This window comes from Triturus cristatus, chromosome 3_1, assembly GCF_964204655.1.
Source record: "Triturus cristatus chromosome 3_1, aTriCri1.1, whole genome shotgun sequence".
NCBI lineage: Eukaryota > Metazoa > Chordata > Amphibia > Caudata > Salamandridae > Triturus > Triturus cristatus.
In genome coordinates, this window is record NC_140583.1 from 922,742,992 (window position 1) to 922,760,458 (window position 17,467).

The 17,467-nt window shown below is 39.3% G+C and overlaps 1 protein-coding gene across 2 annotated transcripts in view; it reads right to left on the reverse strand.

The window, feature by feature from the left end:
* Positions 1 to 17,467, reverse strand: part of UPP2 (uridine phosphorylase 2) — a 120,569-nt gene that overhangs the window by 37,797 nt on the left and 65,305 nt on the right. For both annotated transcript variants that reach the window (XM_085646413.1, XM_085646414.1), the window contains one exon: positions 9,786 to 9,995. In XM_085646413.1, coding sequence (XP_085502539.1) covers positions 9,786 to 9,995 — 210 coding nt within the window. The remainder of the gene's footprint in view (positions 1 to 9,785; positions 9,996 to 17,467) is intronic.

The following is a 17,467-nucleotide window of genomic DNA, read 5'->3' on the forward strand; positions in this document are numbered from 1 at the left end:
AACGGTGCTCAATTCTCCTCCACCTTCTGTAGGATACTGTCAAGTTGATGGAGCCTGCAAAGTGTGTGCGCTACTGTCAAGATCACCCATTTCTTCACTCAGGTGAATCGCTTCCCCACACATAGTCCACGACTCCATGCCGCTATGCATGTTGATATAATGGATGGTGCCAGTGTTGTTCGATATCATTTGGACTTTACTTCCTGTAATGAAAGAGGAAAAGGTCTTCAGGACAAGTTAGACCAGCTGTAGCTAGAGCTCATTTATGTGCAGCCAGTCCTTGAGATGGACCAAATGTCCTCCGGTCATGTCCTCCAGACCCATACCCCAGCCCATTGTGGCGGCATTATGACCACGTTAGCCAAAGGCCTGTGAACGACTGGCTGGAAACCCTCTCATATGGTTGAAGGGGTCCAGCCATCCGTGCAAATCTCCATTTGTCAACTGGAAAATCTGCACCTGAGCAAAGAGACATTGTTGGTATTGCGACCACTGCCTACTCAGGCACCAGTGGAGGGATTTCAACCCCATCTGGCATGAGGTACCAAGAGGCTGCATAAGGCTCATCAGGAGAACTACATGCAAGACCAGGATCGGAGCTCAAACTAGACACATCAAATCCTAATTTGAATAGCCATGAACCATTGTGGCAGAGGGAAGACTTCCATACGGGTGTGTACAGCACCTCTACAACAAAAGTCACCCTCTGTGAGGGAGTGAAGTCAGAATTCTTGATGTTGATGGTAAAGCCCAGGTCATGGAGGAGAGTAATTGTCCTCTGAAGATGCTTCTGGACCAACACCAGGTACTCGACTTTCACAGCTAGTCATTCAAGTAAAGAAATACAAGGACACTAACTCCACAGTGAAGCTGCCATGATTACCAGCTCCTTTAAAAAGACATATTGCTGTCATCAGTTTGAATGGGAGGGCTGCAAACTGATAGTGTTGGGATCAAACTTTGAACCTCAAGTAGCATCTGGTGGCAGGGAGAATCAGAAGATCAAAGTAGGCAATCTGAAAGTCCAGTAAAGCCAATCAATCTCCTGGTTTCAAGGGCAACTGAACCTGGCTAAAGAAAAACATCTTGAATTTGTCCTGTTAGATGGAAAGGTTCACAAGGCAGAGATTCTGGATGGGACTGAAGGCCTCTGTACGTCTTTGGAATGAAGAAGAAAATGGAGTGGAATCCTGCACTTCTCTCTTCCAGAGGCACCACTTCTATGGACCCTTTTTCCTGCAAGAGCAAGACTTCACCTCCAAGATAGAGGCTTGAGCCTGTGAGCACACTCCTAAGGAAAGTGGTTGGTCTGGTGGGGAGAACAGTAAGGGAAGGGCATAGATCTGGCAGACCAGCAAGGGCACACATTGGTCCAATGTGATCATATCCAAACTGATGACAAAGTAAAATATCCCCCCTCCACCAATGAGATAGTGATGTGACAGGGGGAGTCAAAGGGGTTTTTGAGGAAGCAGAGCCGCCTGCAGAGGACAGTGGGGAATAGATCTTCTGCTGTTGATAATACCACCTTCGAGAGGCCTTTCAATAGACTGAGATGGCGTTCATGGTCAGGGCTGAACAGTGCTCAAATAACTAGAGAAATGATGATATTATTGGTGGACTTACCATAATTGGCAGGCCAGGCCCAGTGCACAGGCTATAGCCCTGCTGCTCCAAGGAAGAGTCTGCTTTCCCTTTCAATAACCATTCTCGGTCAAAGGGTTTGCTCGTAAGGGTAGTCTGACCATTGCCCCAAAAAGAAATTGGAATACATCAAAATGTGCTGCCTCAACATGACAACTGTATCCACAGAGCAGGCAACAGTGTCCCCATATTCAAAATCACATCAGTTACCTGGCCTAATTATCACAGGTTTTACCAGTACCCATAAGGTATGGGTATAACCGCCCAAAAGACAGGTGGCATTAGCTGTGCAGGAAAACAAACTACTGGAGTAAATTTCTTGCAACAAGGCATCCAGCTTGGTGGGTTACCTATCTGGGGGAGCCCTAGGGAAGGTACATGGATTCTGTTTTGAGATTGAGGTATTTCTGAAAATTAGGGTGATAGGTGAGAGGACAAAAATTGCAGATCTTCCAGGGCTGGCCTACAGCATCTGCAATATGCTTTTGGACTGCTGGGCTTTAAAATGGTTTCTCTCATGCAGTCATTATATGGTCTAAGAGAGTGTCATTAAGTAGGAGAAAGGGATCTGCTGATACAGTGGATGGTTGAAAGATTTCCATCAGAATGTTAGATTTCACATCAGCAGAAAACAAAGTCAGTTAAAAAGCACCCACTGCTTTCTGAGCAACAGATGAGAAAGACAAGACGTCCTTCAAGGCAGAGCCAGAAGGGGAACAAATGTCAACTTCTGCATAAGTATCCAGGCTACTGGCATTTTGTAAGTCCAAATAAAGGCCTGCATCCGTATTATAAGGAGACAAGAGGAGACCAGCTAATAAGCCATCATCCTCCACGCATCGGTAGTCTTTATTGTCCATAGTGATGGCACTTACATCTGAACAAAAAATTCCCTTAAAGAGAGTGAAGCTTTGAGTCTGGGAAAGGTGGTCAGATAATGGATAACATGCGCAATTAACGTTGATTTTCTCCTTTGCCGTACAGATAATTTCTCTCGAGCTCCATGGGTAACACCACCACTGGCTTTGAGGATCGCCCCAAAAGAATGGGGAACAGTATCCCAGTTGGTTTGAACTTCACCTTAGGTGCTAGGGCAGAGCTCGTGAAGGCATAGCTTAGAAAGGCATTTGGGTCAGAGTCACCAGAATTGCCAAACCTGCCACACTGGACCCAACAATGTGGAGTGGCCCAGAGGCCACCCTAAAAAGATCCTGCGTTGCCAACCAGAAGGCCTCCAACTGTACATAGTCGGCTTAAGGTCCAAGCAACTCAGGGTATGACGTCTTAAGTGCTGGGGTTTTGTTTGATATTGAGGAAGCCTCAAGCATTGGTGAACTCCATCAAAGATTCTGAACGGTCCTCAGAACAGGCCCTCTTCCTCAAGGAAGAAGAGGACTTATTCCTTCCTATGGTACTTTTTTGTATATTTTTGTTGCAAGATCAGATAGGTGCACATTCCCTATAATGCAACTTACCTTTGGGAAAGAAAGTCGGCTTGGGGGTCTGCGTACAGGCATTAATCAAAAATATGTTGACCTCCCACTCTTTGGTGGCCTTCGGGTGCAAGAGTGGCAGGCTATGTGTCATGTCCAGACCACATATAACTCATCATGAGGACCCAAAAGGGACATCATCTTGTTGCACTGTCTGAAAGGCTTGAAGAATTGAGGCCATTTTAGAAAACATTAGATGTAATAATTGTTGAATGCTGTGAATTTCATTGGTAAGACACCAAGAGAGAGTTTGGGATCGTTTTGATGAGATTCAGAAAAACAAGGATTGATGTCAGTGCGCTGGTGGGTGCCTAACCTTCTCCAGTGACACCATGAGCAAAAGGGATGTCATGACTGGAACTGCATCAGGTGGCTTTGGAGAGTCACTGCTGGGAAAAAAGTTCTTCAGCCTGAAGCCTAGAATGAGTATTCATAATGTGAAGAATCTGTGGGAAAATATGTCCATCCAAAAACTGCATGATAAAAAAACTCAGTAATGTGTGTAGGAGCTGCCTAATTAGGTTGTGGGAAAAACACATTTAATAAACAAATAACTTGGCCCCTAATCTGAATGAAGACCAGGTAACCATTTGAGATTCTTTCAATAAGAACTTTTTCAAGAAGTCCTGGATTTCTTCCAAACCTCCTATTATTTTTTCCACTAAGGAGAACCTAGAGTGAAAACCTACATCATTTCATCTTATGAGACTATGACCACAGCTCAGAATCTTCTCTCATGAAAAGTTCCTGCGAGTCCAAATGCAACTATTGAGGGAATATTTGGTGTGTAGGGAAGATAAAATGTCTGAACATAGTAGCATGTAGGTAAACATTCTACAGAGCCAAAGAGGAGCTTGAAAAAGTCCACAAGCATTCAAATTCTGCTTTTCACGCCAAGATGCAAAATTCACATTGAAGCAGCAAAAAAAAGGGGGAAAAAGAAATCCCAATTTGCTCCTAATGGGCAGCTTTGCTTTACAATGAAGAAAAGGGCCAAAGTGGCTGCACATATTCTAACACTACTCAGAAGTAAGGGGCATATGGAGTAGGACTTTTGGGTCTATGTAAACAAAACAAACAACAATCCTGAAAGCTTTGGGAGCAAACTAATGTAACAACCATCAACCAATACATAATCTAAGTAGAAGGCAGAATGCAGATATGTTCCTATGGCGCTCAAGACTTCGTAAACAGGCCCTTCGTGATGAGGTATGCTTTGAGACTAGGTTAATTGGTTAGAGTGAACCGGTCAACAAATCCAGAAAAGCTAGTAAGCTAATGTTGCAAAAGAGCTTTTTCTTTGTAATTGAACTCAGTCAGGGCCTTCTTATTTAGTTTTTATAACACAGAAAAAAAACAATGCAGGAGACATAAATGTACTAAAGGAAACATATACCGTGAAAGACAATTTTGTCAACTAGCCCTCAATTAGTGATCTATATTCCAATAAAGAATACTATAAGGTAAGACTGGCAAGAGTAATCCATGAACTGGTGGTTGACTGTGAAGGATAATTCCTGTAAATTAGAAGGTCTGAATATATCAGTAAAAAACCTTGCACAGGGCAGGAAAATATAATATATCTACATGGAAATAAATGTTTCTTGAAGAGACAAAACCAATGTACCTGAAGATGGCTATGTAAGGAAAAAAAGAAGAAGAAATGTGGTCTAAATAAATCCTGACAAAAAGGGCCAAAAATCCCAATCATTTACAATTTCTTCATTCCTGAATAATTTTATTTAGCGACGACTTTTCTCACCAACTTCTACTGCACGACAAAAAGGATATCATATTTTTCAAATATTCCATAGATCTTCCTACTCAATTGTGGACCTGCTGAACCAAATTTGGATCCATGAGAAAACCAGACTTTTTTTTTTTAATCTAAGGAGGCAGCACACATTCTTGCATGGATCAGGGGATGTCCCCTTCTTATAGCCTCTGTCACATTTTTCAGGGCACAGGTTTGGTGCCTGGCATCCTGTAATGGCTGCCAGTACCAAACATTTCACTTTGCTGCCAATCAACCAGATTGCTTAGATCCCAAATCTACAGAAGATTTGTTTAGCTCTCTTTGAACAAAGGGACAAAATGCCCCTTCATCTCATGGGGTTTCTTATTTTCCAAATGCATTATCCTCCGAAGATTCAAGGATACAGATCCTTGAAACATCCTTGAATTAACAGTCAAGATATCATATAATGAACCCTTTGAAGCACAAAACAGCAGCTTTTTAATACCAACTTTTCAAAAACATCTCTACGGAATTACACCAATCCAAGCAAAGGTACACCTCTGAGCAAAAAGAAAATAACGTCTTGCCAAGTTTGGTGTAATTCTGTATGGAAGATTTTACTGTAGAATGAAAAATGCCAATTTTGCGAGCCCTCTTTTATGTCTGGACCCTGAGCAGATATTTATGAGACTTGAAGTTTAGTACTGACGTATTTGATTGGAAAGTTTTGTGCAGATTTGTCAAATGGTGCCCAGGTATAAGCAGAGCAAAAATCACCTTCCCATGGAATGCTAGGCTCAACCAGGGCTACAAAATTGTTGCCACTAACTAAGGCACTTTCACTTAAAAACGCAGTTAAGTACAGTTATGATTACTTCCTAGAATTCTCTAGTAATGATCAGCTCCCAAAATAGGACTTGCAAAAGAGTTAAGTAACAGTAACTCACACAGCAAATGCAACGCTCATGACCTCTTCCAAAATGTGACGGATCACATAACTAATTACATAAATGATCTCGTGGGTGACATGACAGATGGTGGTATATGATGGTACCATTAACTATGGAAACAATATAATTTCCTTTATTTGGGTATGTATTGCTATTTAATGAGGTTGTGCTGTCCTGTGTTCTTAGTAATATGTTTAATACAATTGCTGTTTTCAATCTGTGGATTAGCACTTATTAAGCAATTTACTCAAGTGTAATGCTACCCAAGAAGGGCGTAATATTATGCATGAGAAAACCTCCATTATGAGAGGTGAACGTGCGTTCCATGGCAGGGATGCCCTGGAAAGTTGGGGGAACAGCCAAAACATTGTGAGCTTGTTTGCATTCAGTAATTTGTCAGGGACCCATCCCATCCTGGACAGTCAGAAATGTACCTATGTCCACGTCAGGAGTAGGAGGAGCAATATGTTGAAGGTTAAAGGTATTTGTTGCTAGCAAAGCCTTCATTCACAAAATCAAAGGGTTTGTGGCCACAAAATATCTTTTTTCACAATGTACAAAAGTTCTTTTACAAGTGAGAAAAATCTTTCTGGCTCATTAAAGGGCTTTTGTGACCTCTTCCAAATTGTAAATAAAAGGGGTCACGAAAGAGTCATTCCATCCTCTTGCGAATAGCAAAGGTTTAGAACAGGGGTTTGAGAACACAACTGCAGGCACATATTAATGAGTTGCCAAAACCGATTTGGGGTGGTAACTGATTAGCAAAGAGGAAGCTCTCTGCATAGGGCAGATTCCTCTTTAGAAATCATGTTAGGCAGCCTCAGGGGACCAGGGCGGGCTTCCCCCGAAGTCCTCCATGTACGTGAACTTTTTTTTTTTTGTAAACACAGCACCTGTACATTTAAGGGCAAACGGCTATATTTAAAAAAAAATAAAATAAAAAATAAGTGTTCGCATCCAGGGAATGTGAAGAGGAGGAAGAAGGTCTGCTGTTCCTCAAAGGTTCCCAGTACGGCATTTTCAGACATCACTAGATGGTTGTAAAATGCACCCTGTCCGATTAATATTCATACGGCAAGAGTTTTTGGGGCCTATTTTCATTACATAGTTTTCCTCCTAGAAAAAATAGGATAATAAATATCATACAAAGACATTTTTCCATGCTCAGTGGTACACTATGAACATTTAATTCACGGATCTGGCTACGCATGCATGTAAAAAGGAATTCAATAAACATTTCCGGACAGACTCTCCAAAACATTTATGAATTTAAAATGTATGGGAGTCTGTCTCCATGTGAGCTTCAACCTGCTAGTGCAAATTTACAAAGGGCCAGATTTTGAGTTTGGTGGATTGGATTTACTTGGTCAGTATTTGCCTGGGTATTCAGTCAAAATATCGAGTGGCAAATGTCGACTTACACTATTATCAAGTTTTAAATATCGTGACACAGAAATATCGACAGCAAGAATATTGTGGTCAAGAATATCGACGTTAAGGTAAGAAATATAGATTTAAAAAAATATAAAAGTCATTAATAAAGTCTGCTAAAATATTGTTTAAAATATCGAATTTTTAAATTAGTGTTATGTGTTTTAGTATATATTTTAAAATGTATGTGATGTATTTTTGTATAAGTATTGTTCATTTTTAATATAGGTGTTACATTTTTAGTAGTTATTAATTTATTTTAATTAAATTTTACATATTTTTTAATTCTGTAGTGGGTTGTGGGTTTATAGGGGAATAGGGTGGGAAGTAATTTAATTATAATAAGTTAATAAATATTTTTTATTTAATAATATTTAACTGAGATTTTATAATGTTTGGGGTAAACTTTAGGTGCAGGTTATGGGGTTTGTGGGGGTAAAGGGTGGGAAGTAATTTATTTGTAATTAATGAGTTAATTAATTGACAATTATGGTAATTGTGTAATTAATTTTAGGTGTCGGTTGTGAGGTTTATAGGAGTAAAAGGTGGGAAGTAATTCATTTTTAATTATTATTTTATTAACCTTCATTAATTAATTCACAATTAAATATGGAGATTGTGTAATTAATTTGAGCTGTGGGGTTTTTAGAGGTACAGGATTGGAAGTAATTTATTTTTTATTTAATAGTTAATATTAACTAAATGATAATTAGGGTAAATGTTTAATTATTTTTTTGTTTTTGGGTTTATAGGGGTGAAAGGTAGGGAGTAAATGTATTTTACTTACTTTAGAATTAGTTGTTAAATACTATTAGTTATTTAATTGATTTTCATTGTGTAATGTAGGTGTGGGTTGTGGGGATTATAGGTGTAAAGGGTTGGAAGTTAACCCATAAAATTGAGTTTTAATTTTTATTTGTATAATTGATTTTTAATTATGTTAATTATGCAAATACACTTGTTTTTTCAATATGGGTTGTGAGCTGGTGATGCTATAGGCTAGGAGTAAATAAACTACATTTATGTAATATTTGTTTCAAAAGTATTTGTTTTATTGTATTTAATATTTGTAGGTATTTGTGATATTTATTTACCATATGTTTATTTTTAATATTAAATATATTTTAATTTAACATATTTATATTTTTTATCTACTTTAATAAAAAATAAATAAATTGTTAATGATATTTTGTTTGTTTTTAATTTTGAACTGACTGGAGTGAGAATAGTACATTTTACCCCTCCGCAATCCAACACTTTCCCTACTGATGCACTCACTTGAATGGGTACAGTAATTTTTACCCCTCCGCTATCCAACACTTTCCATACTGTTGCATTCACTTGAGTGAGAATAGTAAATTGTATCCTTCCGCTATTCAATACTTTCCCTACCGTTGCACTCATTGGAGTGGGAATAGTAATTTTTCCCCCTCTGCTATCCAACACTTTCCCTACTGTTGCACTTATTGGAGTGGGAATAGTAATTTTTTACCCCTCCACTATTCAACACTTTCCCTACTGTTGCACTCACTGGAGTGTAAATAGTAATTTTGACCCCTCCGCTATCCAATACTTTCCCCACTTTTGCACTCCGAGTGAGAATAGTCATTTTTACCCCTCCACTTTCCAACACTTTCCCTACTGTTTCATTCACTGGAGTGGGAATAATGAATTGTATCCCCCGCTATCCAACACTTTCCCTAATGCATTGAAAGATTGATGGACTGCTTCATCAACATGATGGAGTTGTATGGCATACTTTCAATACTGTTTTATTTTCAAAATTAAAATCCCAAAGTGGAATTTTCAAAGCCAATGACCCTCTCGGCGTGGGAGAATTCTTCCATGGTGTGAGGGTCATTTACAAGTTCTCTGCCCTTTCCTGACAGATTTTTCCTAGTGGTGACCGACACTGAAATCTGGCATTTGACAGCCCTCTCTAAATCAGTCAGGCAGTCAAATGGCTAAACCTCCGTTGGCCCTTACTCTGTCAGGCCATCAGAGGAGTAGGTCAGCATTGGAGGTGGAGTAGTTTCCGTCACTAGCATACATAAGGTCCATCCACCTCGAAATGAGTTGGTTGGACCTTCAGCATGGCGGGGAGGGTATTCCTTCACGTTTGTGCAGGAGTATCCTTTCCACCATATTCTAAATCAGGACAAAATAGTTTTGTGACTTGGGATTATAGTGTTTTGTATTCCATACTCTTCTTTCATCATTTCAGATTTGAATTCGTATGTCATCATAATTCCTTTTGAGGCAATATGTGCTGTGGGGAACCTTAACATTTGAATTTTTTAGATCAAATAACCTCATTTGAATACTTTTCCATTCACAAATCACAGTTTATGTTTTTGATCCAAAGTTGCTTTGTGGATTAGTGGCCAACCAGTATTACATCTGTGTTTTGAGCAAACTTTGTGTATTTTAGGAAAAAGCAGTAGATAGAGAAAGGCTAGATTATCTTTTTCATGTATCCTACAATTATATTAAATCAAAGGAATATAGTAATTATCATAATGGATTTACCTTCATAAAAATCGTAGGTGCACATGGTGTGACCAACAATTGTGTTGAACCGGGAGATCTCCTGGCTGCACTGCAGAAGTTCATGAATGAGTTCCTTATCCAGTTCGGTGCTGCGGATCACCACTTTGTCAAGAACTGTTAGTTCAAACTGAGGCCTGAAGAAGGCATCAACAGCAGTATCTGTGATGATGACAGTGCCAGGTCGCACACCTAAAAGATTTTTCAATAGAGGTTAGAGACTCATAAAAATAAGGTGAAGAACGTCAATTTTTTTAAATATCTCCATACATTAAAGCTGAATCTCGCAAGACAACCCAAAATCAAGTATGAATCATATTACGATATTAAGTAATCAATTCTGAAGCATGAAGGTAATGACTAGGCAAAGCAATACAAAAAAACTACAAGATACCTAAATGTATATTTGAATTTTTCAAATGCAAGTGGTGTTTAGTGTACAACAGTTTCCACAAACACTGTGTCAATTCTTTTAACCTGCTTTTAAAGTTGCCCTTTTTGATGTTTTTGGTTACACCTTTAATTTCTATTAAACCGTGACTTATAAAATGTTATATATCTGATTTCGCTGATCGCCATTTCTCACTGTACTAAGCCAGAAATGTCTCTTTTAGGCAATTCAAGTAAATCTTATTGCTGCTATTATTCCTGTTAAATAAAATATTGTATCCGATTTTTTTGATCGCCTTCACTCACTTTACTAAGCCAAGTGTGGCTCTTTTAGCTATTCAAGTAAATTATATTGCATTTATTAAAAGCTCACACTTACTAAATACATATGTAACCTATAGTTAACATGTATGGTTTAAAATATTGCAACAAATCATGAATTTTAAAGCACTCTAAAAAAGTCAAGATCAATCTCTGCCACACCTCTTCCATTAGTACATCCACCCTCAGGGGCATAACGTACTCCGATGCAGCCCCTGTGGTGCAGTGGGTTCCCCAGTCTTCTATACATAAAATGGGGACCCTCACCATGCCAAGTCGAGGGTAGGGGTACTGCGAGGGCCCCCTCACCATCCCTTGCAGGGGGCCTCCTAAGGTTCACTTACACCACTGTCAACCCTCCTCCTTCAGTCACCAGCTAAATGAATGGGGTCAGCTACAGGGAGGTTCTTGCGTGTTAGATAGCTTTAATAACTGGATCCTCCACTTCTGTGCTCTGCGTAGGAACAGGGCAGTGTAGATTATAAATATTATGGAATAATCTTTTGTCCCAGAATTACCCGTTGGGTATTTGTCAAAGGGTGGAAGGAAGCATTGCTGAAAAGTAAGATTCAAAGTTCCAGCAGTGCTTATTGTCAAATAGTTCATCTTCTGGGTGCTATCAGTAGCTTTATTAAAATATTTATATTGTGATCACACCAAGAGTCAAGGATAATAACTCACATAGTTTCTCTCAATAATTATAATGAATCAATAAAATAATGACACAGTTAGGGAAAGTTTATTTTAGACCTGGCTCTACATGGTAACTCCGATTCTAACACAGAGACCCTAATGGACAAGGGGGAAGTATGGATAGAAAGTTACACAATGGAAAACAGCTTATATTACAAGATTCTGAGGTTTTCTCTCTCGCACCATTTATCCTTCGCAGAGGAAAGCTATTGGGCTATGTGGGAAAAAACTCTCCTCTAGATGCCGCTGTCAGGATCCAGGGTGGTGCAAGTTAGTGCTCTATTGCTCTGGGGTTTCTTTGGGCAGGCTATACACAAAAGCCTTGAGAGAGCCCATCTGTAAGAACACAACTTACTTGCCTCCGAAGCCCACTCTTAGCCTCTTAGTGAAGCCAGCCGAAGCGGACATTTTTTTTTTTACTGTCAACTGGTGCTTACGTTTTAGGAAAGCAGGTTTCCAATAAAGGATCTTTGGATTGAAATCTGAGAAGAAGAGGAACAGTACATCATCAAGCAAATTGTTCATCTCTTAGCTGCAACTTAGGACTTTACCCCTGTAGTCTGCATTAGCATAACCAAAACAGTGCCACCTTTTCTGGTCTTGTTTCTCCCAGATCTTTCCTGTAGTCCGGTGGCGCCAACCACCACCTGCTGGATGCTCTCTGTATCCAATCCTAGCAGGTCACCAAGTCTGGCATACTATTCATCTTGCAGGGATTCTACTGGAATTCAAGCCAGGACCCCCAATACACTTATCAGTGGCTCTCTGCATAAGTTGCCCAGATCCTCTTCTTCATGTTCAACATCATAACACAGTCTTTAATGCAGTATTTTGATGTAGTTTTGAAGGCTTTGAGGCCCCCTACAGTTAAGATTGCCTCTCTCGGTTTGGATTCCAACTATTGTGGTGTGCTGATAACACTTGTTGCTACCTCACCACTCCCACCACTCCGTTCATTATTTCTTCCAAATTATTTTCCAGAAATTCATTCTTCTCGAGTGAGGTCCTGAAACCGTAGAGTCCTTCAACATGGCCTCTTGCTTGTCCCTGCTCTTTGCTTTGCCTGAAAGGAGAGGAGAAGCAGCATTTTACTGAGTGGCTGCTGGTTCCCAGGGAAATTTGGCAGTCCCAGACAGTCTTCCCAGCTACTTTCCATATTTTAAGGCCTCCGGTAGCAAACAGACTGCTCTGGCTAGATCCGCCATGCCCCCATGCATCATTTGAATCACTGTAGCCCTGGTTAAGCCACGGCGCACCACTGAACTGGTGTTTTCATTTCTCTTTAACCTACAGCATCTGTTGTGGTGCCCAGCTGGCCTGACAACTCTCACTCTGCTCACCTGCCGTAGGGTGCGCTGTCTGTTCTTCCATTTCCTCAGAAAACTTGTAATGCAGTGAGAAGATGGACCCACCTCTCCTTCCAATGGGGGCTTTCCCAGATGGTTCCCATCAGCGCACAGGATTTTCTGTTTGACTTTGTGGCCCCTGCATTTTTAGCACTTTGAGGGATTGCTTGTGGCTGGAAAATCCTGGCTATCACCAGGAGTTTCCAGGAAGTTCTGCCATATTAGCCTCCAGTTAGCCACCACTACTAGTAGCTTTGACTAAACTTGTTTTTCTATTGAAATTCAGTGTATCGTGGCTTAATTCTCACAATATCCGCCTTCACTAAGAAACCTTGAGTGTCTCATATGAAAGTCACCATAAGGGCTAAAAGGGGTGAACTAACCAACCATTCTACGAGTCCTGTGCAACTTTTCCAGAAGAAGGACTTCTTTCATAGCCACTCTATATACACAACAGAATATGTCCTAAGCAATGATATTGCTCAAAATAAAATAGGTCTCACTACAACTTGTTCTTCCCATGTGGCAGGCGGCAGACAGGAGCCATTCCCTGGAACCCTGAAAAAGGTGACTGTATACTCATTTGATTGGTTCTGCCCCAAAACTTTGACATTTCCAATTGGCAAACCCCTCACATGGACTGTATACTAAACTTACAGTTGAACTGCCTTCCAAGACATCAAACTAACTAAGGTACCTACTATGCAATATTTATTTATTAAATATTTGGAACTCCAATGAGGTCCACATAAAAAGATACATACAAATTACCTAAAATGTAATAAAACATGGGGAAGCGCATTAATGGCAGCAACTACATATATAGATTTTTCAACAAATAGCAGTTTCGGCAAATAGAGTTTCGGATTAGCAGCAAAATGAATAGAGTAACAAAACATATCCCGAATTGTGCGAAAAGCATTTGAGTAGAAGCCAATTGATGTGCAAAATACAATAAAAAAATCCAGCTTCAGCAGAAAGTTAACTTGAAATTAGCAGCAAGAAAATAGGGATAACAAAGCATATCCTAACATGTACTAAAAAAAGCAGTTGAATTACATCAGATTAATGTGCAAAATACAATCCGAAATTCAACTTCAATAGAGAATCGAGTTTTAAAATTTGCAAAAGTGGGCGAAAAACAAAACATACCCCAATTGTGCAAAGAGCAGTTAAACAGTAGCTAAAACATGTGCAAAATACTATCTGGAAAAGGAGAGAATATTAGGACTCCATAATAGGTCGACAGACACAAGGGTAACAGCCTGATTAAAAGAATATATATAAAAGATTAAAATATATACATAAACTCCTTAAAAAAGTTGAATAATTTTACACAGACTACTTCATTTTTCAGGCAAAAGAGAAAGTCACGGGCCGAAGCTACATCTTTAACACCATTTTTAAAAACATTGGCCTAAGCCAGCAACGACGACTCAAAACCAATGCTGGACAGACAAAGAAGACCTGATCCAGGTTCTGAATACTCAGCTCACAAAAATTACAAATGTTTCCATTTTTCATGTTCTGGGACCAGTTTACTGTTAAATCGTTTGAAGGTAAGAGATTCATGTGACATAGTGTGAGCCAGCGTCGAATTCTATGTTCTAGGTTCCAGGATAAATATTTCTGGGAAATTCTCGGAGAGCTCGTCCTGGCTATTATCTTTAATCGCTCTTTAGTATTACAGATTTTAATATGTCTATTAAAGCTGATCTTACCACTTAAGGTTTCTAAAGAGGATTTAAATTCTAATGGCGGAAGGAAAATCACTGATTCTTCTTGTACACAGAAGAGTTTTAGTGCCAGAGAAAAATCACGATATAGGGAATATTTCCCCCTAATGCTGCCAAAGATTTGACACATGAACCCTCTTAATGAGTAAGACTCTCTATTTTTTAACTGGTATCCCCAACGTAAAAAACCCTGGATACACCTTGAATATAGGAGCTTATCAGGCCAAATTCTAATCTAATAGCAGCTGATGGAACTAACGTATTAAAATTGAACAATTTAGGTAAAATCCGGCCTTTGATCCTATCTAAACAACTCCAGTCTTTTACAGGGATTGATTCAATAGCATAAAGCAGGGTTGGATGAAATTTTGCTTAAAAAACCATCAGAAGATGTGAAAAATGCCTTCTGCCCATTGCACTATAAAAAATACGCAGACCATTAGCGTGGGATATAGCTTTACAGGAACTATGTTCAATATGAAGTTTATTTTTCGTATTACTCGCCATTAGTTTCCCTAAGTAGAGGTATGAATCTACCACCTCCAGTTTTTCAAAACCAATTTGCCACTCAAAATTACTTGATTTCCAACTTCTGTTGCATTTCATCATTAAAATGTTGCTTTTCGATACATTTATCTTCAAGAAATGAGCCATCGTGTAATATCAGCTTTTTATTCTACCCAATAGGGGTTAGGTTCATCACTACTACATCGTCTGCATAAAGGAGACAAGCGAAAGAACGGCTGCCTATCTTTGGTGCATCTCCCTCTAACTGGGAAAAACAATCGGGTAAATCTGCTATATATAAGGAGAAGAGTGTTTCAGTCCATTCACTATGGGAATTACAGCTGATAAGCCTTGGTATCCTCCCATTAGTACCTGCCACCATGTTTGAGAATGTAATACAATAATTAAGGATAGCAGGGGAGCAGGCAGTGCCATAATATGTAATTTTCTCCATAGTAATGGTCGGTCTACCTTATCAAAGGCCGTTGAAAAATCTATGAAGGACGTATAAACGTTTGACCTACGAGAGATCGTGTATTACGCCTCAATTAGTTTCAACATGGAGATGTTATCCAGTGTGTAATGATTTTTCCTAAAACCAGCTTGTTCTATTGTGAGGACCTTCTTCTGCATGACCTATTTCGTGAGGTGATCAAGAATACTACGTGCAAATATATTCCCTGCTGCATCTAGTAAGGCTATTTTCTGGTAATTACCCGGATGGTTTCTAGGGCCCTTTTTGTGCAGAGGGATTAAAATGCTTCCAGACCAAGATGGTGGTGTCTTCCCCTGAGAGTAACAAAAATTAAACAATGGAGCTAGGTACGTGGCCCAAAAAAGTGGCTCCTTTTTGATTACCGTCATGGGGATTTCATCCGGACCCATTGCTCCTGAAGATCTAATTTTTTTAAATAAATCCAACCACGTCATTCAATGAATGAGCATAGTTGAATAAAGGAGTTTCAAAGGAGTCAGGTGCAGCAAAACTAATAGAGTTAAGATTCGCAGAGTAGAGATCTACCATGTGGAGTTTCCAATCCTCTTCTTTAATAGGAATGGGGAGAGATTTCACTCTTGTGCCGCAGCAGTCAGTCAGCGTTGATTTCCCATAACTTTTTAGAGTCATTTTTTTTTTTTTAGAGTTTAGGCTGCCTCTTAACTGCACCCATGCGCCATCTTCTTTTATTTGTTTTAAGGAGCGTTTTTTACTCTGCCTTTTCCTCTTTTATAGATTTATTAGATTACTTACTTACTTATTAGATTACTTTGTTCAATAGAATGATTCAGGAACTGGGCCCTTACCAATCTTATTTCGCTATTTAAGGTAAGCATTTGATTAAAATATGATCTCCGTTTAGCTGGAGCATATGATGATTTACATAATGTAGCCAAAGATCTTACATTATGGGAAAAGGCTTCAAGTAAATCAGATTGAGGAGAGTCGCGCTCTGCCATTACTAAATGCTGCTGATCTTTTATCAAAGCTGTTAAGTTTGCTTTTAATTTTAGCGGTCGCTTGTGTGTTCCAGTGAATTCTACCATTTGTTGCATTGAACCCTACTGTGCTGCCTTTAAAGTTCCAGGGACCTACCTTAGCACAGACTAAATTAAATTTGGAGCAGATCAACATATGGTTGCTAAAAATCAGTTTCCAAAACTTCCATACTTATGAGATTACAAAAGAACTCTGTTGAAGCAAATAGATAATCTATAATGGATCTCCCAGCTGGGCCCTTATGCGTTTAATTTGCTGGAATATCATTTTCTAAACTCCCATTAGCAATTATAAGGTCTAAGCTTCTCAGACCTTAGAGTAATGTAGCTCCTCTTTTATCTGTCCTACTTTTATTCGGAAATTGGACAGTGGGGATACTTAGGGCTTCGTTTTTTCCAGTGGTGGAAAATACTCTTATACTTGGAGAAGAGACTTTAGAATTCAAATCTCCAACTGACATTAGAAACCTGCAATCTTTCCTTTCTAAGGTAGAGGAGATAAAAACAAATAGGTCTATAAATAAGTGAGAGTAAGATGCATCAGGAGGTAAATATACATTTCGAGAATTTGAATGATCCTGGGCATCCTTGAGATCTAGCTTAATCGCCTGAATTAAGTTGGAGGCATGAAAAAATTCTTTATATGACCAACTAACATTTGTACTTAGCATAATAGCAATACCTCCTTTAGCATGTCCTCTATTCACAGGGAGCGCAGGCCGGGCCAGCACTATATAATCTTCAGTGGACCAATCCTTTGTGATCCAAGTCTCTTGTAGACATATTATATCTTCGCTCTGCTCTTTCAAAAATAAGAGTTTATTTTTGTTGGTGCTTAGGTCGGCTGCGTTCCAAGATATCACCTACTATGCTTTAAAGAGGTAGTTTAATATTACAAAATTATGGGCTTGATTTAGAGTGAGGCGGATGGGTTACTCCGTCACAAACGAGACGGATATCTGGTCCGCTGTTTTACATGTGCATTATATCCAATGACATTTGTAATATGGCAGACGGGATATCAGTCATGTTTGTGATGCAGCAACCTGTACGCTGAACTCTAAAGCAGGTCCCAAGTCTGGAAATACACATTCGCAATCAGCAAAAGCTGACAACAGCTACTCAAAATTAAAAAAGTGTTTTGAGATACACAAGGTCATAAATATAAGGGAGAACC